The 23,683-nt window shown below is 41.7% G+C and overlaps 1 protein-coding gene across 10 annotated transcripts in view; it reads left to right on the forward strand.

The window, feature by feature from the left end:
• Positions 1-23,335, forward strand: part of TCF4 (transcription factor 4) — a 350,980-nt gene extending 327,645 nt beyond the window's left edge. For 6 of the 10 annotated variants that reach the window (XM_039256089.1, XM_039256090.1, XM_039256094.1 and 3 more), the window contains 5 exons: positions 16,630-16,765; positions 18,305-18,467; positions 21,713-21,942; positions 22,421-22,561; positions 22,754-23,335. In XM_039256089.1, the coding sequence (XP_039112020.1) occupies positions 16,630-16,765; positions 18,305-18,467; positions 21,713-21,942; positions 22,421-22,557 (666 nt within the window). In that variant the 3' untranslated portion in view covers positions 22,558-22,561; positions 22,754-23,335. The remainder of the gene's footprint in view (positions 1-16,629; positions 16,766-18,304; positions 18,468-21,712; positions 21,943-22,420; positions 22,562-22,753) is intronic. The other 4 variants (XM_039256092.1, XM_039256093.1, XM_039256097.1 and 1 more) reach the window with 1 other exon arrangement.
• The last annotated feature ends 348 nt before the right edge of the window (positions 23,336-23,683 follow it).

The following is a 23,683-nucleotide window of genomic DNA, read 5'->3' on the forward strand; positions in this document are numbered from 1 at the left end:
CCAAGAAGGCTTCCCTTGCTGCAGCCACCTATGATAGTCCATATTCTTTTCTACTTTCCGGAGCTCTGTGAGTCATACTGCTGGCTAGATGTTTTTCTTACCCAGTCATGTAAGACTATATATCTTCTGTAGGCATGACTTTTGCCTTACCACCTAGATTGTAAATTCCTCGAGTACCATGTATTATATGTTTGTTTTCCCCCCAGAAAATAAATCTTCAGTCAAAATGGGAGAAAGGAAACTACTATTTTCACACTGCATGACAAGTTGCCAGCCCCTCTGCTAGGTGCTCCAGAAACATTATATCAGGCACTCTTCCCAGGAGCCCTTTGAGGATGATAATGATGTCCATGTTAGCGTGGGCCTTAGAAGGTTTGAGGAGGCTCGAGTCATGAAGTTAGCTTTAAACTCGGATGCAACGCCTCCCCCTTCCCTGTTTTTTGTTTACTACCAGAGAGTAGCTATCGATGAACCTCTTCAGAACTAATTTTAGGGTGGTGAGAGCTCGGGACTTTCAAATCTTGATAAATGTTTCTTGATGAAAGGATGCCCAGGTACCTTGTGGCCAAGTTCTCAGAGCAGCACTTTACCCAAATGCAACGGTAAAGAATTTTTCCTCCCTTGCGGTGGTGTGTCTGATTAAAACCCACATTGTCTACACTTGTTCTTAAGCGTCCCCTGCCCCACCCCCCACCTGAGCTCTCGCCCCACCCCCACCCCCCACCAGATGGGGCTCTCTGCCCCATCCTGCAGAACCTCCAGGCTGAGCCGCTTGCCCCTCTCCAGCCTCTGGATGGTGCTTCTTCCAGTTGGTTCTGTGCGGCCACAAGCTGGAGCCGCCGGTGCTGGTACAGCTGTCAGAGTGCTATGAGCAAATGGAATACCTGGGCCGTCACATTGCCCGGAAGCTCAACATCAATTACTTTGACCGCTTGGCCAAGTCCTTCTGGCACGTGGTCCACCACCGACCACTGGGGGCCACCTTCAGCCCCGGCTTCGTGCAGCGCCAGACCCGCACGTACAGCAAACAGAGCCTGCAGTCTGACCTGGACGGGTGATTCTGAAGGCGGGCGCCCAGCACCGCGCCCGCCCCCAGGGCTACTGTCTCCCTTTCCCTGTGATCGCCCACCTTCACCCAGCCTTAGTCTTCCCCGCAATAAGGCTGCCTCTGGCTTCCAAAAGAAAAAAAAAAAGTATCAGACACTTAAGAATAGTGTAGCAAGAGGTGTAGTAAACTCTCCTTACTAGGGTCATGAAGTAGTACATTTTAAGTTATTTTTCTTACTCAAACCACCCACGTTTCTGACAAAATCAAAGCAGAAATCTCTGAATGTGAGAGAAAAAGGCAACAGGTGGGTTTGTTACTCAGCTAATCAGACACTGTTACCCAGATATAACCCCTCTGTGCCTCAGATATCTCCAGGGTTAATCCTGATATTAAATCATTAGGTTTTTATAAATTCTTGAAATGGCAGGTTTTCAAATATAATTCTCTCCAGTATTCATTCGCTCTTCAGATCCACAGATGAGACCTGAAAGAAAGCCTTTCAGATGACCTAATCTCCTCTTTTAACTGATTAAGAACAAAACCCACATCAAATATGTCTTAATGTGGCTTTGTATGTGCTTCTGATTACTTGTCAGTAGAGTCAGCAACAAAGGGATCATTTAGCTAAAAAATCTCCTATACTATTAATCTATAATATTAGTGTGATTCCCAGAGCCTTTTCGCTTCAAGTCCATTTATTCATTTCTAAAGATACTTATCAGCGGTTACCAAACGCCAGGCGCTGCGGTAACACGTGGTCTTCACTCTCAAGGGAGAGTTTAGTGGAAAAGGACACATTTACAAACAAACTGCTATGGAGCCTGCTTGGGATTCTCTCTCCCTTCCTCTCTCTCTCCCCCTGCCCAGCTCAGGCACACTTTCTCTCTCTCTCAAAAATAAATAAACATTAAAAACAACAACAACAACAGAATACTGCTGCAGCAGTGTACCGAGCCCCATCAGAGAGCAGAGACTCAGCTCTGTTACCTGGGTGGGAAGGGTGGCATTGTCTCTTGGTAGAAGAGGAATGATCTAAGGATCCGGTGGCTCTAATTGACTTAGGGGTGGAGGAGCCACCTCTACGGGCGAGTAAAACTCCCTGCCCACACCCATCCTCCAGACAACCCCGGAGACCCCTTCCTGGAACCTCCAGGTGGGGGTGTGGCCTACATTTCAGAAACCACGCATTTCAGATACAAGCCCTTCCTAGACCAATTTCTCACCTGACATAACATTTTCATTTTCGGTTAAAAAGAATTTATCAGAAGAAAATTCATTGGGTGATAAAGCACTTTTTTTATTTACCTAACTTTTGAACACATGAGAACCTCTATTATGCAGGGTCCCCTAAGATAAAAACTGACCTTAGTTTTGCTTTCATAGTTCTTAAGAGAGTTCAGACCATTGAATTTTAGATTCTCAAAGCATCCCAGAAGTCATTTAGCCCAAAGCCCTTATTTTACTGCCGAAGACTGAGGCTCAGAAAGGGGAAGTGACCCAAGCATGGACGCCCACTAGTTAATGGCCAAGCTAGGATAGAAACCAGACAAGCCAGCAAAGGGAGCAGCACTCTTTGTACTAAATACCACACTGCTGCAGTGAACTTCCTCTCTGCCCCAGTACCATAGCAATTTCAAAACTGTGGCTGATACTACAAACCTTTTCATTACTGACTGAAACTAATGAAACTCAAGAAAAAATTATTTTTGTTTTATTGAAGTATAACTAACATATGGTGAAACTTATTAGTTTCAGATGTACAATGTATTGATTCAACAGTCTTACACATTACCCAATGCTCATCAGGATAGAAACCCAAAACATTTCTTTATTTTTTTAATGTATTTATTTTTGAGAGAGACAGAGAGAGCGCGCGATTTGGGGAGGAGCAGAGAGAAAGAGAGACGGAGACACAGAATCTGAAGCAGGCTCTAGGCTCTGAGCTGTCAGCACAGAGCCCGATGCGGGGCTGGAACTCACGAGCTATGAGATCATGACCTGAGCCAAAGTTGGACGCTTAACCAACTGAGCCACCCAGGCACCACCACCCTCCCACCCCCCCGCCAAGGCATGTCTTTAGTTGCTCCTTGCCTTCAAGCAACAGGAGAGTATAACAGGCAGCAATATGTTATCTTGGGTAGCATTTACTGGTATATAGTCATGAGAGTAGCGAGAGTCAGAGAATTCTATTTCAGTGAAAGTATGACCCATGGAGGCTCTGTCATCTTTAGTCTTGTTCCTCTTATATTTTCACAGGAGTTTGATTCCATAAAGGTTTACGTATATTTGAGCACGTACCACATTTCTAAGCAAGTATCACCAGAGAATCTCCAGGATCTTAGCTATCCTCTCTATCCATATCCCCCTACAAATCCCCTACCAAGCAGTCAACAAGCCTCTTCTATCAGCCCCTTCCTCCAAGGATAAGTAGCTCTAATTGACACAAAGCCCATTTCTATCAAAGGCTGGAAGATTCTTCTTTATGCCCAACCCAAATTTACTTCTCTGTACAGTTCTTGTTTTTCTGTCCACTGAAGCTGCTCCTAAGTGAACCCAACCACTACATTAGAAACTTAGTTATTTTGAAAACAGTCTCTTCAGTATTTTTTTCCTCTAGGCTAGATATTTATATCTTTAAATATTCACCCCTCCCCCCAAATGGTTTTGATTTTATGACTTTCCAGTGCATTCTCCCTAGTTGGAAAGGAATGCTTTCTTTTTCAAAGACCTTTTAGCGTATAGAATCTCAAACTGAACACAGTATTCAGGGAATCATCAAGGGAGACTAAGATGGATCTCTTACCAAACCCATTCAGTATGTTGTATCTTCATTTAAAGGCCACCTAACAATACCCTTTCGCCATTTTTGATGACTTTATCATCCTGCTGCAAATGTTGAACTTGTGATCGGCTGAAATCCATAAGCCACACGTCTCTCAACTGTGGTACTGGTACAAAACTTCACCTTCTGCCTTTGAATTTCACACTGCCACCTTCAGTCTGTTTCCAGTGGGAAACTCTTCTTTAGGTCCCCATTCAGTCACATATTCTGCCTGCTATATTCCGCCAGGGTGTCATCAATGCCGTCATCAAAGCTACAAATGAAAGTGTTAACCAGGGGAGGACACAGGGAGCAGGCCTGAGTTTCGGTGCTGCAGACATTCTCTGGACACTTGCATCGTCCCCTGCCTTTGGGTTTAATATTTCAACCAGTTATGTCCAACTAATTTTACTCTCCTGCTGCCCTCCTCTCGTTTTGTCCATACTATTATCACAAGACACTAGGTGTGCAGCGTTCCCATGAATGAGGAAATGAGGCTTCTCCGCAATGACTTGTTCTTGGTAGAACTAAACTGAGTTTGAGAGGTCATTGCCTCTATTTCAGAGCACTTCGAAACTATCTTTAATAGCCTGTTATAGAATTTCACTCAAGATCTTAGTCATCTACATCATCTTTCCAGAACTACTCTGTAGAAACCAGTATAGGTTTTTCTCTTTGATTAGGTTATTTGCGTACCTATAGTGTCTCACCCTGTCTCCTAATCGCCACAATTATCAAATATTTCTGAGAGCAGATTAGCAGTCTCAACTGAAAGGTTTTTTTAAATTTATATCAATATTGTACTTTATTTTAAGAAAACTTAAGAAAAAGAAGAAAGAGAGGAAAAAGAAACTTGAAGAAATTCTCTTTACTATTTAAAACTTTTCCTAGCTTTTTGAGATATTATTGACATCAAACACAGGTCCGTTTAAGGTATACAGCTTGCTGATTTAATGCATATAGGTGTTGCAAAATGACTACCACAATAAGGTTAGTGAACACCTCCATCCTCTCACATAATGACATTTTTGTGTGTGCCTGGTGATAACTTTTAAGATCTACTCTTAACCACTTCCAAATACATAATACAGTATTAATTACTGTCCCATGCTGTATATTGGGTCCCAGAATCTATTTATCTTATAGCTAAAAGCTTGTACCCTTTGACCAATATCTCCCCATATCCCCAGTTACCACCATTCTACTCTCCTGTTTCTTTGAGTTTTTTTTTAAAGATTCTACATATAACATATGAAAACATACAGTACTTGTCTTTTTTGGTCTGACTTAAGGAATTCTCCTAACCATGGATTAGTTACTATAGCTTAAGAATCCTTGAGCTCACCATTTGATATTTCTGTATTAACATAAATGAAAGCCCAGAGGTTTTAAATACAGCCGTAGCGGAGAGAGCACTGAGACGAGTAGTTAGGACGTGATGTGTGCCCAGAACTCACAGCAGTAAGTCCAAACCAGGTACACCCCTTCTCTCCACCCCCCATACCTGTGTTACTCAAGTCAGCCCTACAGCCTGGAAACAAGATAGTCAGTCAGTCTGCACTAGACCATCAAACCCAAAAGATTCCCTTTCTCTGCCTCTAGGACAGAACAAGCCCAGTTTCCCCTAATTTCCCCCCCGAAAGTACATGTTTAGCACCCTGGTGTCATGAACTTTCCGTAAATAAAAACAAAAGTTTGTTGTTTTCCTCACTTTTAAAAACATAAAAGCATATTTAAAAGAAACTCTTTGGCCTCCTCATAGTTTTACTTTGCTTTCCTCATAAATAATAGAGGTAAAAAGAGGTAGATGCTTTTAATGATGCAGTCATTTTCATATTTTTTTTGTTGAACTTATAGTGAGGACAAGGACACAGTGCTAAACTGTCCATAGATTAGAAAAGGCACAACCCCTATATTTAAAAAAAAAAAAGGAGGGAGTAATACCCTTATATTTTCTCAAGAAAGCACATTTTCTGGGGGAAAGATAATATTGCATATATTAGCAAATACACAGATGTTCATTCCCTCATTCTGTGTCTTCTGTGCTTTAGATCCTTTGGGGGTTATGAAATGTGCACGAGAATCTCTGATTTTGTAGGCCCCTGACGCTGGGAGGGTGACAGCACAAGTATGTGGGATTATAAAGTGACCAGAGAAGCAGCTCAGAGAAGAAGAACATAGCCCAGCCTTAGAAGACAGCTAAGAACACCTTCCTGGAAAAGGTATCATTGAGCTCATATTAGAAGTCCACGTTAGGATCTCAGCAGTTAGGGACAGGCTAGGAAGGGCATTGCAGTGCGAGAGAATAAAATGATTAAAAACATATGCAGAAAATAAAGGATCTTATGTGCCCAAATTGCCTGATGCTACCGGCCCTTGCAGCACCAGCCGGGCCGCCCCGGGTGGAAAGCCCCTCCTGGAAGCCCAGCAGCTCCAACAACTGGCTCAGATATTTCACATGAGAGTCCACAGGAAGAGCGAGTTTTCATGTATATTTTTTTACATCCAAATTAAATTAACTCATGGAATTTTCCACCCTTAGGAATTAAAGTAGCTGCTCATGAAGTAATTCAGTTATGTCATTCATACCAAAACAGAAAATACTGGAGCAACCTGGCACTGTTCAAAAGCCAAGACTAGGCCTTGGCCATTTTATATTTTTTCAAAATCTGTGGTCGTTGTGTTATTTTAACTTTTATTGTGGCTGTAAATTTTTCAAATCAAAAGTATCTTAATTGCTTAGAAAATAGAAGTGTAAAATGGGTTCAAAATAAGGAAAGAATTTAGGCAGAGCAGCTTTAGGAGTGAAAACCTAAAAAAAAAAAAAAAGGCAAAAAATTTTAAAAAGCTTGAACACTCCATTTCTGAAACACGAGGATTCTACCTAATTGGCTGACATTCACAGTTGTGCATAATTATAGCTTCCTCCATATCCATAAATCATCTTACAACTATAAAGTTGAGTTTAACCAAAAGATCTGTCCAATATTAGTTAAATGACATCTTTGGGGAAGCATTGTCCTGATACAATAGCCACATTCATTTTCAAGCAGCTAATTGGACTTACTGTCAAAAACCAGGGTATTGCGTTTCCACATTTTAATTTCACATTTGCCTTCTCCCTGGCTTCTGCACATGGACGGGTCTCGTTTGGAAATGCAAGTGTGTGAAAGTTATTGGGGAATGGTAGTCTCTGGGTAATGTTTCTGTGAGCTGCCCAAATTCTTCCCCCTGTAGTCTAGATGGGAAACAGCTGGTTTTTGTTTAAAAAGCTGTTTTGCGAAATGTCTGAATCTTGAGGTGTAGAGCTGAGGTCACCAGTAAAGCAGGTGCTCAGGGACAAGTGGGAAAGAGTGGAGGCCGGCTGGCCCTGTAACCTTCTGCGGGGTACTTCCTAGCAGAAGAAAAGGCGAAGTTGGTCCCTTTATTCAGTACACAGATAGAAGCAAGTAATCGCATTAGTGATGCTATTAGGAACTGAGTATCTTTGAACATAGCCAGCCCTTGAGTGAATAATTAGCTCAATCTGAAAGGTACCAAAATGGTTCTTTCCCTCGAAGGGCTTCAAGTACAAAGGTCCAAGAGTTTAGCTTCCTTCAGATGTTAGAAGCACTTAAGTTTCCTCTTTAAGTACACCCACAGCAAAAGAACTACAATTTCAAGTAAGTAGTACCATAACTGCGGATGCAACCTAAGGGTGAAAAGAAACCTGAATTGGCAAGACCAGTGCCCGGGCAGTTTTGAAAAAGGCAAAGTAAGAAACATGTGGAATCACTAAAGTCCAGTGCACGGCAGATATCCACCAGTCTGCAGATGAAAGGAAACAACCTCCTCCCCTGAGAGCTGGGGGTTATTAGCAGCTGTTTATCCAGTCGGGAATAGAGATTAACATTGTAATTTTTTTTTTTTAAGAACTAGAAGGGAATTTGTTTGGGAAGTTGGCTCTTCATATCAAGTCACTGTGCATTGCCAAAAAAAACTTCCTTTCTCAGAACTCATGTACAAGAGTTGAGCAATGTTATGATTCTCTGAGAATCTCTGGATTACCAAAAGTCTATCTCCATTAAATAGAACAGAAAAGGACAGAGAAACGGATGGACGCCTGCCATCGACACATTCCCTTGAAGTCTTCCAACGTGAACCAAACTGGTTCCGTGTTCTCCAGCCTGCCCCTAACTGGGGGCACTCTTCCCTACCCTCACATTCCCCACTGCCTCCCAACTTAATCTTTACCACCCTAAGACATACCCAAATGGATTTTGTACATACCTACTTCTTGTCAGATGGCTCCTCAGGACAAATTGGGAAGGAGCTTCAGTCTCAAAAAAAAGCAAAACAAACAAAAAGAGAGTTGGATATTGGTATTTTCCCCTGATTTAATGCTACTCTTAATGTCATTTTCTTTTATTAAATCCTTTCTTTTGCTTTGATCTTATTTATAGCAGAGCCACTGGTCATATGGAAACTATTATTGTATAGCTAAGAGATGAAAGGCTTCACTGCAGTTAAATAAGAGTGAATCATTTGGGCCAATAATGCACACATACAGTGAGGTTCCATTTGTGTCCAAAATGCCCTGTGTTGTTCACTTTGTAGTAAAGCCATGGAGCTTTATAAAGCGCTTCCCCAAACTCTGCTTTTTGTCCAAAATATGTAGTCTGACAACATGAAAACACGTTAATATCTGTATATCCTTAGCTGCTTCTTCATATATCTGTGTAATACCAAAAATAATGCCACTTCTCGATAGAAAAACAGAAACTTGCAATTAAAGTTGAGACTTTAGCTCATGGATGTTAAATGTCGTTTTTAAAAAAATATGTATTTAAATAACTTGTGTCAAAATCCTACCCATCATTCAAAGCCTATTTAAGAAGTCCCTGGTTTCTCAATTTGGTATGGCCTTGCCCATCTTTTAATACCCCACATAACCTTGAACTCCTTCGTGGCATTCACTTTATTTTGTCTTCCATGTCTTCACCATTAACTGTAAGAACCTTAAGTAATAGACATGTCTGTGTTTTATTATGTCTCCTACAAACACCTGAATAGTGGCTTGTATATAGTAGGCATTTCAGAGGCATTTGTGGACTTAAACAAAAAAATGTTTACTTCTTGATAGAAACATGCAAAATGTTTATTTGACAATAGCAAAAGGTTGCAGATTTCAGAAGTAGTAAAACAGATACATGCCACGTGTGTCATCATTTACTATTTAGGAAACATCTAATTGCACATGATAGTGTCCTGTGCACCTAGTCCTTGCCCTTGGGACACTTACACCTCTTGATAAGTGTAGGCGTTATGAATGGCAGCCAAACAAAAGCATTGAAGCCTGCACTTTAATTAAGCACTGTCCATGAGTGCTTTTCAGGGTGGTGTCCCTCATGAACAGTCAAGGGAGAGCCCTGTCCAGGCCCCGCAAGATGGTGAGAGTTCTGGAGACCCAGACAGTCAAGGAGGAGTTGGCACAGGGGGATCTGTGGGACTAATGAACGAGAAGTGGTAGGTGAGTTGGGAGGCAGAGCAGGGACGGCTTGGCTCAAGCCTTGCTGATGCAGGAGTGAATGCAGCCCAGAGGGAGCCATGAGGAGGTAACCAAAGTTGGAGATTAAGGAACTTGAAAACAGGAAGGAACTGGAACGAATGGTCCTGTGGTGTCCAGGTGAAGGACACAGATGCACAAGGTACTGACCTTAGACTTGACCCAGAGAACAATGACAAGCTGTGCTAGAACCTTGACATGCAAGGGAACAAGTGATGGGCAGAGAAGATAGCATTCAGAAGGGAGATATTTAGGAAGTGATGGGGAAGGAATGTTTCGTTGGTTTAGGCAAGCTTGTTACCCTTCCTTTTCAAATATTTTACAGTAAGCATGTGTTACTCCGATGATAAGAAATTCATTTGAAAAATAAAGGCCAATAAGGTAGAGATAAATCCCTAGTGGTGGACCTCCCTGGCTGGCTACGGAGCGCACATCATGTGGAAGCCCGCCCCACGGTTGTACGCTCCGCAGGTGTTTGTGTGTGCTCTGGGGATCCCGAACTCCAAGCACACATCAGGTGTTCAGTTGTGTTCCCCTTCACTGCAAACAAAAGAAGCTGTGTACAAGTAATTGCAAAATTTCACCATAATCTCTGTGCTGGATGGACTTGGTTCGGCAGGCATGGATTAAGTTTGGTTGCCTGTCACTTACTTACTGACCTGCTACCTGGGGCAAGAAGGAGTGAAATGGACTCTGTTAACCACCTGCTGAGGTTCTTATGGGTGGAATGCTTCCAGTTACAGTTTCCCCCATAGGAAAGTAATGTAGAGAATTGGGGGCGGAGGATGGAGATACAGAGGAGAGAAATGAAACAGTTTTAATGGATGGAACTTATGAGTTAAGAAAAAAAAAAGATGAACTGAAATCAGATAACAGCCATTTGCATCTCTTGAACTAAATCACAGAATTGTTCATTTTAACCATGCTGGTGGACATCAGGGGGGTTTCAACCTGGCTGATCATGGGACAGGACAGACCTGCCAAGGTCAGGGTCATTTACATCATGTTTAAATCCTCTTGAAAATCATTTTATCATCTGGAGAATAAGCATTCAATAAATCTCCCAAGAATTGCCCAGTAAGGAATTACCTTAACTTTCAGGCAAAGCATAAGTGAACCTGTGAAGCTGTGAGATTTCTAGGGGGAAAAAAAAAGAAAGAAAGAAAGAAACCAGGTGTTCTCTGGAGTGAGGAGGTCTTCTCCCAATAAACGGCTCTCAAGAATCAAAATCCAAACAGAAGCATTGAATCCAGATCTAACTTTCGTGAAAAGTCCTTTAAAAGTTTAATCACAGGAATTTTTAAAAAGTAGTCTGATAATTTTTTAAACTGAGAAATATGGAAGTGATATTTGTGGTCGAAGAGTGTCCCAGATGTTAGAACTTTCTCACACAAAGGAGTTGGTTATTAGAGGTGGGTCTTGTTTTCTGCTCCATCTCGGTGCCTCTGGTATCGTTCCTTGCAGTATCTCTCCAGGGCCACCATTTCGTGAACTTCCAGGTTCCCATCTGTGAGCCATTAAAGTTTGCATGACCACTTCCCACCTCTTTACAAGATGCATTTTTGGACTAAATGGTGTGTTGTACCTTTGAGAAAAGAAGTTTCCTTTCTCTAATATGACAGAGGTCTGGCAGAATCCTTGAAACTGAAATCTCATACTCTACAACTCTCGTGTATAATTGATATTTCATGGGGGGATTACAGTTCAGACACCAAAACTGTTTTCTGTGTCCGTGGGTGTCTAATTACAGTAAAAAGCCAATCAACTTTTTGTTTTGTGTTTATGGAAAAACAAGAAGAGGAAGAGAAGAGAGAAAAGTAAAAGTTACCAGGACTTTTTTTCTTTGTCCCATTTCCTTGTTTTGTTTCTTCTTTCTAAAAAACACCTAAGTCAAAAGACAAATTTTGAACCAGATGCCATGAATAACAAACTCTTCTTTTGATAATACCAAAAAGTTTCTGATAGCGTATCTAGTTTTGTATCATTATCGCTTGGTCTAGAAATTGATGACAGGTTTCCTAAAGTTCCCATCCTGCACTCTTTTAGAAGGATTATGGTAGAAGAGAAGGAACTGAGGTCTGAAAGCCTGCTTTGATGCAGTTATCTCTGGAGATAACATTAACAAGGATTGAATAACTGCCAAATGAAATTTAATACATTTTCCCATCCGTGAAATAGGCCTCTTAAATACAACAGAATAATTACTTTCACAATACTCCCTGGAAACAAAGAGAGCAGAAACACTGAATGTCTTTTTTGTTTGTGGTGTTTGTTGTTAGCTCAAGGATCAGGATAAGGATATTTACCAGGATGCTGCTCGCATCCCCACATTAAAACAGCCTTGCCAACAGCCACCTAATTTGAAGCTGCATGTCTTTTAAATCTGTTTATGTTGGAGGAGTTGTGGCAAGTATTAAATTTTGTAATTTAGTTAGACATCTCGGCTTGGCCTTGGCCATACTTGGTGAACTATGATGGTTTTTTCCCCTATGATAAAGAAAAATAAAATGAGTTTCATATCTATATCTACACACACACACACACACACACACACACACACGCCTGTGTATACATTCTGCTGTAAACAAAAGCTCCAGGAGATAAACTCTTTTTGTCCCTTAACTTTGCTCCCCTCCCATTCACACACACACACACACACACACACACCAATCAAATTATTCAATATTATAACTTTTCTGAACTCAAAATCTATCTTAGTCTTACTAGATATTTGCCAAGTCTCTATCGTCAACCTTCGCTTTATTCTCTGTAAAATGAAGAGTTTGGCCAAACTAGGTTCCAAGTCTCTCAAGCCCTTCAAGTTTCTATACTGTGATTCAAAAGTGCTTCTAATATCAAGACTTTCCTTGAAAAGTCAGGTTATTTAAAATTATATGGGGCCTACATTATTCAAAAGAAGTAATGTACTGCTGAAGGTATTTAATTATTCCCGATGATAAATTAAGACAGGAGAATTTGAATATAACTTGACCTGAGATGCAAGGTAACTTAGATATTTGTATATAAGAGCCGTGATTTGGAGGGGCATGATTTATGGATGGAATGGGCAGTGATGCTTGGGCCACATGATCTTCCCTCCTCTTATTTTGTAGTTCATTGAACCAGCAATGGGGACACCTAACCATAGAGTGGCCCATTCAAAGGATGGCTCATGTCTGCTTCAAAACGATGAGCTCACCATCAGATGATCTTGGCATTCTGAACTCAGAAATACTAAGACAGAGAGGGAGTTAGCGGCAGGTTCAGAACCTGAAAGAATGTATTGAGATACCCTGAAGGGAGAGTCCAGGCTGTAGTCATGAGGGGACAAAACCCAGAGAGACAGAGGTACCGGTGGATGGACAAGAGAAGTTGGCCCAAGAGAGACAAGAAGTGGCCTTAGGTCCTGAGAGTTCTCTGGGTCCAAAACCTAAATTTCAGAAATCATGAGAAATCTCCTTTTACTTGAGAGACTTCCTATTACCATAAAAATGACCACACTAAAGTGATCAGTGTGCAAAAATCCCACAGAGAATCTCTATAAGCTTCACGAGGTCGTCTGAGTCATTTGCCATCCCACCCCAGCACCTAGAGTGACAAGCACGAACTTAGATGAGTAAATATTTCTTGAATGAATAAATGTACTCTTTGATCAATTAACACTTATTGAATAATTTTTAGATTTTACGTTTGTCTTTTACATTTAGCATAAATGTGTCTAAAGCCACATTGTATGTAACCCAGGAGACTATCCTTAAAGATTGCAAAAAAAAAAATTACCATCAGTATTGATAAAATTAACTAATTTCTTAGACTGGCTCTTTATTGCTAATCTAGATGAAAATGTTATGAAAATAGGGCTTTAATGAAGTACAGATTTTCTAAAAGTAGGTACCATCGTTAGACTCTTTGTAGGTTAAAAGAATCTGCTTTTTTCTAGTTATATTATGACATATTTATATTTTGGAAGGTGGCTAAGCCCTGACCCTTGTACTATATACACATGGTGGCATCGGCTCCTCCTTCTATTTAGGAGCAGATATTCTAGTGATGGATTGTGCTGGGCATCCCCTATCTTTCTTGCCTTGTCTCTTATGTGACCAAAAATAATGTTTCTGAAAGAGAAGTAAATGGGGTTAGGACAAGCTGTCTGTGACCAAGGAAACAAGCAAAGCAAGGTTAATTCTTCAGAATACTATTGCATAGCCACAGGCAATGGAATTGATCCCAGAGAATCAAGCTCATTACCACAAGGATCTGGACCCATCATCATTCCTTCATTTGACCTGGAATGTGCATAATCTACAAAGGCGGCCTTAGAACATCAAGAGCAACTTTGTTCCCACCTTCCTTTGTGGAGAATGATTGGTGTATTATTTGAGATGACCTCAAATGATCTGTAGAAAATAGATAAAGTTAGGTAACATGTATGGCTAAAATCCAAACAAATACAGTTGGAACAGCTATCTTCTCAACATAGTTATAAGATCACGTAAGATTTCACTGTCATTGTGTAGGAGGAAAGATTTAAAGTCAAATGCACGTGAACAGAATAGAGACAAAGAGTGCAAAGATGATCATAAATGAAGGTAGCTTGTGTTTTGAGGGGTTTTGAACTGTATAGACTCTTATTTTTATGTAATATCCAGGGATTAGCAGATATTTTCACATAACTATAGTGGTACCTATTATATACTAGTTGTTTTGCCTATTACCACCCTTTGCAATAAACATGGGACTCATTCTCTGTCACCTAGTGTTAATTTCTTCTGTTTGTATTTGAATACCTTACCCATGGTTACAGAGCTAACAAACCAGTTACGGTTAAAAATCTAGATATTGTTGACTCTCATTATTGTATTCTTTTTACTCAATCTTTCATAATAGTTTAGGCAAGGAAAATATAATTGGTTGTGGGCTCTTTTTTCCTCTTGTAAAACCTAATCTAAATGTGAACTAGAAGGGGAAAAAAAAGCACAGGATCAATATCTGAATATATTTTAAGTAAAAGTAAAAAAACTAACCTTAAATTACATCACAGATGCCTGCAAAGAAGGCTTGAGCGTTTTAATAGAATAACTAACATAAAGGCATTTATGTCTTTGCTATGCTCAAACCTGTGATCCCAAATCAGAACCACCTTCTGTGGAAGTTTAAGAGATTAAACCCATTGGAACTACCAATAAATATGAATCAGCACTAAGGTAATTATTTGGGTTAACATGATTGACAGACTTTAAGAGCTACCATTTGATCAAGGCCTGTAAAATGCACACATACAAGTTGACATCTTAGATTGAAGGGATAATCATCCATTGAATCAGTCTTGTAAATGCACACATATAAAAATGGCAAATCAAAACCTGAATAGAAAATAGCTATCACTCTTTGGTTTGGAAGACATATAACAAGATACCAAATGTGAGTGAGAAATGATTTGGAAGCATCAAGTGGGCGTGGCCTGCCTGGAAGTGACGTGGGCTTCGGTCACCAGGGAAAAGACCCCAGTGGCGTGGCAGTGATGTTACACATGTGAAGGGGACTTAAACTTATCCCATGAAACTCCAGAAGTTGAAACTAGAACTGGTGGATGGAATATACAAGGAGGCCAACTTCCAATGAAAATGGAACGGGCTGCCCTGGGAGGTGATCGCGGTCTCCTTATGTTTGAAGCACCCTCATAGAGGCTAAGTAACCATCATTCAGAGTATTCTGGAAAGGGACACAGGCACACAGGTGGCATACAACCCTGGACTCAGCTACAACATTCATTTATGCGTCCCGATGCTCACAAGTCTTTAAATCCTTTTATTCTTGCTATATTTTGAATCTGAGCAATTAGTATGATTTATGTGATCCCTCCCTCTCCCCCCTGAGTTATTTCCTTCTGTACTGTCTTGGATTATATAACGGTGATTCTTCATACTAGGTTGCTTTTAGATAGCGTGTGTTTCATTCGGTTCTGTGAATTTGATTGTTGTCGGTTCAGATTCTGATTGTCGTCGCTTTCTTTGGAAATGTTCTTTTAAAACATTTGGCAGCAAATGAGTGAAGATTCGGCTTTGTGGGATTTTTGGTTTTGGATTGGGAAAAAAAGTAGACTTTTTGATTCATAGCAGTATAAATTCAGAGATAAATATTTTTAGGGTCAGACCCACGATCCTACATAAATTGTTCACCTAACAACAGGCAGAGAGCATAACTATTTGAAAATGCAATAAAAATATAAGCTACTCATATTCCTCTTGGTTTGCAAATGCTTAATGGTTTTGCTTTAAGGCATATGCCATTAAGTCAGCAATTGTCGTCACTGGTGCAACGTCTCTGGACCCTAGAGCAGGTAGTAGTAGTTAATAAAATGCTCAGCAGTATTTCTTCCAGACCCACTCATCATGCTGTATTCTATAATTTTATTCATGGAAACATAAAGAGTGTTTACAGTATTTTATCTTTCTAGGATCAGAATAGTAGGGGGGAAAAAATGGAAAAATGTCCAAACGTCTTTACATGGCAATGATGGCATTACTGGTGTGTTTAATAAAACCTTTATTGGTACATTTTCCGGTGTGGTGGCATTGGCAGAGACGGTCCCCCTTTGGATTTGGAACTCAGCAGCTGATGAAATACAGTAAACATTAATTTGGAATGGGCTGCCAGTTTTGGAAAGCCAGGTGACATTTTATTATATTTGTACCGAGCAGGGGCTGCGTCCCATACTGCTGTAGCTTCCGCTGTCAGAGGCTTAGCTGGCATTATGGAAAAAAAAATGGCAGGCCTGAGAATCTTATCCCCTGAAATGAAAGTCGAATGCCAAATTGAAATTCCTGTAGGATTTCCGATAGCAATGGGGGAATTGAGAAGCCCACAATTAAGCATATGGGCATTAAGATAATTGTCAGATCTGTTGGCGGACATGATAGAAGACAGATGGGTACGAATCAGTGCGCTCCACTGCGGCACCCTGGGAGACAATTTGACGTTTTACCTGCCTGAGCTACTCTGCCATATTTGTCACTGAATGTACAGCACGGCATCTTACTGAGTGTGAAGTGTTTTGCAGGGGACTGTAGGTGCGTGCGTGGTCCTTCAGCGCCCTCTAGTGAAAGGCATTTGGGAGTCTTGTTTTTCAAAGGCCAGCCTTCCTTCGGCTGGTCCTTGCTGCCCCTGGAAATAGCCGCCACAGGCTAACCGCTATGGTTCCTCTCCCCCTTTCAGGTTGGGGCCCATCGTGAAGACGGTGTGGCCCTGAGAGGCAGCCATTCTCTTGTGCCAAACCAGGTTCCAGTTCCACAGCTTCCTGTCCAGTCTGCAACTTCCCCGGATTTGAACCCACCCCAGGACCCTTACAGAGGTAGGTCCGCCTCAGAAGGCCCTTCTGACCTCCCTTAGACAATAGTGTATCCAGTGTTGATCCCAAGCTTCCTTGGCACGCATTCCCCAGGAAGCACTGGCAGAAAACCAAGAATCAAATTTGGTACAAAAATGGTAAGCAAATGGGAAAGCAGTTAGAACGTAGCCGGCTAATTGTGTTTCTTCAGTAACTGTTTTCCTCAAACATCCTCTGAAATCCTGGTCCTATTTCAGCAGGGAATGAGACAACAGACTGATGAGAGGAAATTTTATTTTAGCTATTTCCACATTTTACTCATTCAGGTCCTCTAATGTGGTTAGTTGTAGCCTGAAAATGATATTTCCAAATGAATAGGAAGGAAGGAAATTGTTTTTGTCGTTTAAGATCGAAGGAAATGTAGGTACATTTAAAAACGGGAACTTGGTGGAATGATTTTCACTCGTTTCATCTTGCCCCAAAGTGATTGCCTCAAACCACGGGACCCCAGTCAGCTTTTCGTGACCCCGGGAAGTTATACCGCAGGGGCCAGACCTTGGTCCCGTGCTCCCTGTGCGACTGGCTGGCCCCATGACTAGCAGACACTTAAAAACACATTTTCTCATCACCCGCCCCCCATGTTTAGAATAAAGGTGGTAACGCTGCCACGGGACTATGCATAGGCTTTTTTCCACTGGCTAAACGTTGTACAAATTGAGTGTCAATTCAATATGTGTGTATATAGTCAGTGCTTCTTAAACTTCAGTGTATATAAGCATGACTTGAAGACCTTGTTAAAATGTAGATTCTGATTCAGTAGGTCTGGAATTCCGCACATCGAGTGGGCTCCGGTGATAAGGGTGCTTCTGGACCACAGGCCAGTTTTGAGTGACAACACGGACGACAGAGGAGAATACTCAGTAGACATGCCTCTACCTTGGAAATAAGTGGCTACGTGAGGGTCACGTCTTAAAATGTATTGTGATCCTGAAAGTTGAGCAGTGATCAAGCAGTGATAAAGCTAGAAATTTCTTCAGTGAGCAGCTAGCTGCTTTCCATATGTACCATTTTTAAATGCTGATTACTCCTTGAGGATAAGAGAAGCCTAATTTCAGAATATCATTAGGGTATCTATTGAAGTCTCGACTGCACATATTTAGCGTACTCCCTGGGAATTATATTTTAAGGACATTTTTCTATTAAATCATTGCATATGGAAGAAACTCAATATAATAGCTGATATTTACTTGGGTTCTTAATCAGAACATTGAGGTGTGTGATTTTCATGATTATGATTTTCATTGCAATTAAGTTGATGTTTTGTAGACAGTGAAATTACCATCTACTCCAAAAGATTGCAAAATAGAATTTAACCTCAGAGCCAATGCAGGGAAAACTTGCTTCCACAGGTGCGTTTCTGAAACTTCCCCAGCTCGCATGGAAAAGACTCGGCAGAAGGGTCACGGTTCAGCAGCATGAATTGAATGGCTGGCAGCTCGCGGTGTGCGTGTGCGCAGCTCGTGTTCAGGGGAAGCGTCACCTGTTCTCTCTTTCTCCCGTTAGGCATGCCGCCAGGATTGCAGGGCCAGAGTGTCTCCTCCGGCAGCTCTGAGATCAAATCCGACGACGAGGGCGATGAGAACCTGCAAGACACGAAATCTTCCGAGGACAAGAAGTTAGATGACGACAAGAAGGATATCAAATCGATTACTAGGTCAAGATCTAGGTAACAGTATATGATACTGTCGCTTCATTTAATTCCTTTATTGGACTTTGATGAAGTGAACAGAACAGGAAGAAACTATTCAGTTTTTTCCTGGTAGGTAAATCTACAGCTGAAAAGAAAATTAAAGGCCTGCTCTAGAGGTACCAAGGTATCGTTTGAGATACTGGAACTCTAGTGAAGCCTGCAAAGTCTTTGCATTTATGGATATGGCCGCAGTGCTAATTACACACGGTGACACAATTTGTAACTGATGAAAGTGCAAACGGTTGATTTTTTAAAACGATACATATTCTGCAAATTTGGTCAGAAATGATCTTTCCAAAATATTGCTAAAAACGAGATCTTAGCCGTGTTAAAAACTCCATTGAGGTATATGCAACTATGACTTTCTTCTGATCTTGAACGTGAGAAAATACTGATTTCCCAGCTTTACCTTAAACCTGTTGATCTATCTAATAATAATACCTAAACTGCTCCATCTTTCCTCCCAGATACTCCCTTCTACAGAAAGTACAACCACAGGAAAATAGCTTCTGGTTGGTTTTCTTAAATATTCGATTTCGTTAAGTTAGAATCTTTCTCCAGGAATGTTGCCTGTAGTCTGATGATCAGATGGTTTTTGAACGCCGTGACACCCCTGTTCTTTGCTTTAGTTCCCTTGGGTTGTTTTCATTTGTAAATTAAATAAATTGTACCACGACCACACTTCCCCCTTCTAGAAGCTGTCATTCTCAGGGTTAGAGCTAATACCCTTTAGGAATTAAGAACCTGCCATTTTTTTCATAGTCACCTTTATAGTCGTTGGGATAAATTGTGGGACATCCCCTGCCAAAAGTTCCAGAAAATGGTACAAGCTTCTTGCCCCTTCCCTCCCCCCATCATGACAGAGTCTCCTGACTCTCGGCCACATTGGTGAAATTTGCAGGAGGGGCTTTCACATCGCTACCACCTTCTCTGCCACTCCCGTCAGTTCTCAGTAATTTAACTAGTGGCCGTGACTTATGCATATTAATAGATTCTTGGAAGTTTCCGTACAACGTCTCACTTGCTGTTAAGAACCATCTTATTTAAAGGGTTACTCTTGTGACATTAATTAATGACTCCCAAACCGGGATGTGAGACAATGCCTAGACGGTTTTCTTTGCAGAACCAACCTATTTATTATTTATAAGTGAATAACCAGGCCTAATTAGTTATTAGCCTGAATACCTTTGGAAAACAAGTTCCCGCTTTCAGACCCACTCTGTGAAAGCTGCGGCACCTGTGTGATGTTTAAAAGTGTGACTCAAAGCATTAACTTCAGGGCGGGGTCACCACAGACTTGGCTCTGTTCTCTTTTCACTTGTTACAACCTGTTTGTGTTGTGGAATGTGGGCATGAATTAATGGTCACCTTGACTTGGTCGCCATCAGCAGAATTTAGGACTGGTGGGGTGAAGCGTTCAGCAGAAGGCAGGAGGCTTAGACGCCACGGAAAGAGAGCCTTTCCCCACTGGTTCAGTCCAGTTCTGTGTTCACCAGCACACGTCTATGGCAGACAGTCCCATCTGGAAGGGAGCTCACCCATGGGAAGAAGAGCCAAGTCTCAAAGGATCTTTCTTTGGTGTCTTCCTCTTCCCCTCCCTTACAAGTGTTCTTGGCTTATGTACATCATCTGTATTTGCAACATGTGCTTGCAACCCAAGGAATCCCACTCCCATTTGTGATTGATTGGAGCCTCTCAGCTGTAATTGGTCCTTACTGCAATTTGGAAGATACCCAGAGATTCTCCAAACTGGAAGATCCAGAGCCATGCATGTTAAGCCAACAGCCATTAAGTGTACATTAAACTGACTAGATAACTTACTCCGTATCCTCCTGCCCTGAAATGTTGTGGTTAACGTCTTTATTCTGTGGACATTGCAGATTTGTGGAAGTTTAAAGTAGAGGTTAACCTTCATGGTCATTTAGATCAACGCTTAGACCTCCAGGTTAACATCCTGGCAGATGGTCACCTCCATATTAGTTCAGATAATGAGGAGTCTATTACTTTTCAGTGAAGTTTACTTCATTTTTGTGTATCTTTTATATCTCTTACGCCCAAAAAGCTTCTTGCTCATGTTAACTCAAATATACCCCACTCAGAGGTCTGTGTTGTGTTTTGCCTTTCTGCGACCAGACGTCTCTCATGCCTCGCTTTTTTGTGTGATCACCCATGAAATATTTGAGGCCCTGATGTCATGCAACCTTCCTTATATGATATGCCTTCCAGATGACTCATCATCCTATTTGCCCTCCGTTCAAAAGTTTCTAATTAGTCAGGATGACACCCAGAAACAGACAGAAGGAATATTGCCTTTCCAGACTCTATGGGAGCCAACCATGCCTTTTCTATGAATCATGTAATATTTTGGTTCTAACCATCAGAGATTAGCTTTTGGGCTTCATTCTTGACTCACAATGAGATCATGGTCATTCATAAAGAGTAGGTGTTTGGTATTTGCTCCGTTTTATTTTGTTTGCTTTGCATAGTGCATGTCAGCTCAGATTTTCCCAACTTGTTTTGGGGGCTCATAAATACCCATGGTGTTAAAAGCCATGGAGATCATGGTTTCTCTCACATTTTTATTTAATGCATGGAGAAAATGAGACTCAGATACACTGGGTGGAATAACCATGCCTTCCAAGCTAGTTATTAGTGAGACATGGACAAGTTTCCTGTCTCCACTCTCACTGCTCTGGTGTCTTGAATGTAGGTCCTTCTTAGTCCTCTTTAGCTGTACCGTGTTCATTCGGACCTATCCGGGTCTTTTCTCAGGCACTTGTTTTCCTCGGGTTCCAGATGACCCAGTATGAAAGTTAAAAACAACAACACGCACACCTTCAGTCTGTCTAAAACGCTCGGCTTTGTGGCCACGCAGAGGAGCCTCCAGGCTAAGTTGATGGTGGCCTTGCAGAGTGTGGCCTCATTGATAAAAGTGTTTGCCCCTTCTCCCCCCCCCCCCCCCACATCAGCAAGGGCACACTGTGGGCCCTCACTTTCACCCCTCTGGTTTTGCTTGGGTTGAATGTCTGGGAGAAACTGAATGTGTGGATTGTCACAGCCATCTGTAGCCGTCCCAAGTTCAAGTGGATGTAAAATCCTGCCCAGGACGACAGCCGAAGATGGACACATCCCCTGAAAACTCTGGAAGAAAACAAAACCAATTTAGAGATCTCCTTTTTCCCCACACCATTAGAAAATGTCGCATCCCTTTTGTCCCCCAGCAATAACGATGACGAGGACCTGACACCGGAGCAGAAGGCAGAGCGCGAGAAGGAGCGAAGGATGGCCAACAATGCCCGTGAGCGCCTGCGCGTCCGCGACATCAACGAGGCTTTCAAGGAGCTCGGCCGCATGGTGCAGCTCCACCTCAAGAGTGACAAGCCCCAGACCAAGCTCCTGATCCTCCACCAGGCCGTGGCCGTCATCCTCAGCCTGGAGCAGCAGGTCCGAGGTCAGTGCCCCCGCCGCCACCCCGGCGAGGTCCCGGCAGCCTGCAGCTGCAGCGAGTGGGGCTGGGCTTGCCCGCCTGGAGCAGGCGCACAGAGGTGGCCCCAGAAGCCTCGTTCAGAGCAACGAGGTCAAGTGCAGATCGCGTCTGAATCTACAAGGCAGCTTCCCTTGTCTCCTGTAGTTAGGGGTCCAGGTCTCTCTTACAAGTAAGACGGCACCGCAGCGTTTTTGTACATATTCTCAGAGACCCAAGTTTGGTATATTTGTTTTACCAACTTTCTTATTCTGTGAAGTGGCTCCTTCAACTTGTACTAGTGACGGACCAAATGCATGACTACAGCATGCCTTTCCTGCCTCTTCCTCTCTCTCGGTAATGTAGAACCCCCCAGAAAGGATCAACAGACGCACGGAAGAGTGCATTACTGCCTCTTCCAGAAGCCATGGGCACTAACTACATTCTCTGCTTCCATCTTCCACAGAGAGGAATCTGAATCCGAAAGCCGCATGTCTGAAAAGAAGGGAGGAAGAGAAGGTGTCCTCAGAACCTCCCCCGCTCTCCTTGGCGGGCCCCCACCCTGGGATGGGAGACGCGTCAAACCACATGGGACAGATGTAAAAGGGCAAGTGTGTTCTCAGCCATTTCAGAAATCCTTTCCTTTGTCGCTCTCACCAAGGCGTCAGCCATAAAAATCAACTTTCGCCCCAGTTAACAAAGTTTTCCCCCCTTGGGGGGAAAAAAGTTTAAAAATAAAACATTTACTTCTTCTGTTTTAAGTGTATGAATTAATTTTCCTCTCTTTTTCCCTTCTCAGGTCCAAGTTGCCACATTGCTTCATTAATACAAGAGACCACTTCCTTAACAGCTGTATTATCTTAAACCCACATAAACACTTCTCCTTAACCCCTTTTTTTGTAATATAAGACAAGTCTGAGTAGTTATGAATCGCAGACGCAAGAGGTTTCAGCATTCCCAATTATCAGAAAACCGAAAAACAAACAAAAAAAAAAAAGAAAGAAAAAAGTGCAACTTGAGGGGTGACCCTCTAACATATCATTCAGAATGTGCAAAGCGGTGTGTGCAGGCTGAGACGCAGCCCAGAGACTGAATGGCAATCTTTCCACACTGTGGAACAATGCATTTGTGCCTAAACTTCTTTTGGAAAAAAAAAAATATAATTAATTTGTAAGTCTGAAAAAAATATTTAATTTAAAAAATTGTAAACTTGCAATAATGAAAAAGTGTACTTCTGAAGAAAACTACATGAACGTTTCTGTTGGTATTCAAGTCAGCTAGTGTTTATTATTACTGGATATTGAATAAGGGAAGCTCGGCTGCCCTAGAAACAAAACCAGCAAACGTCCTGATGACAGCAAAGTGATGACATTAGCCATTCCTTAGGGTAGGAGGAACAGATGGATCTTATAGACCTATGACAAATATATATATAAATATATATATAAATATATATTAAAAATTTAGTGACTATGGTAAGCTTTTGTTCATTTGTTTCAGACTTTTTTCTCCTGTAAAAAAATAGTACTGATTAACTTTTTTAAAGAAAGATTTTACTGTAAATACGGATTGTTTTCTTTTTTTTTCTCTTTTTTTCTTCTTTTGTTTTCTTTTTTCTTTCTTTCTTTCTTTCTTTTTTTCTGGTCTCCTTTCTGTCCCTTTCCCTGGTTTGTTATCGTAACCTGTAGTGCCACCTCTGCTTCCGGAGAGGTAATGCAGGATAAAATGC

This window comes from Hyaena hyaena, unplaced genomic scaffold (assembly GCF_003009895.1).
Source record: "Hyaena hyaena isolate Hyena2069 unplaced genomic scaffold, ASM300989v1 scaffold_557, whole genome shotgun sequence".
Classification (NCBI taxonomy): Eukaryota; Metazoa; Chordata; class Mammalia; order Carnivora; family Hyaenidae; genus Hyaena; species Hyaena hyaena.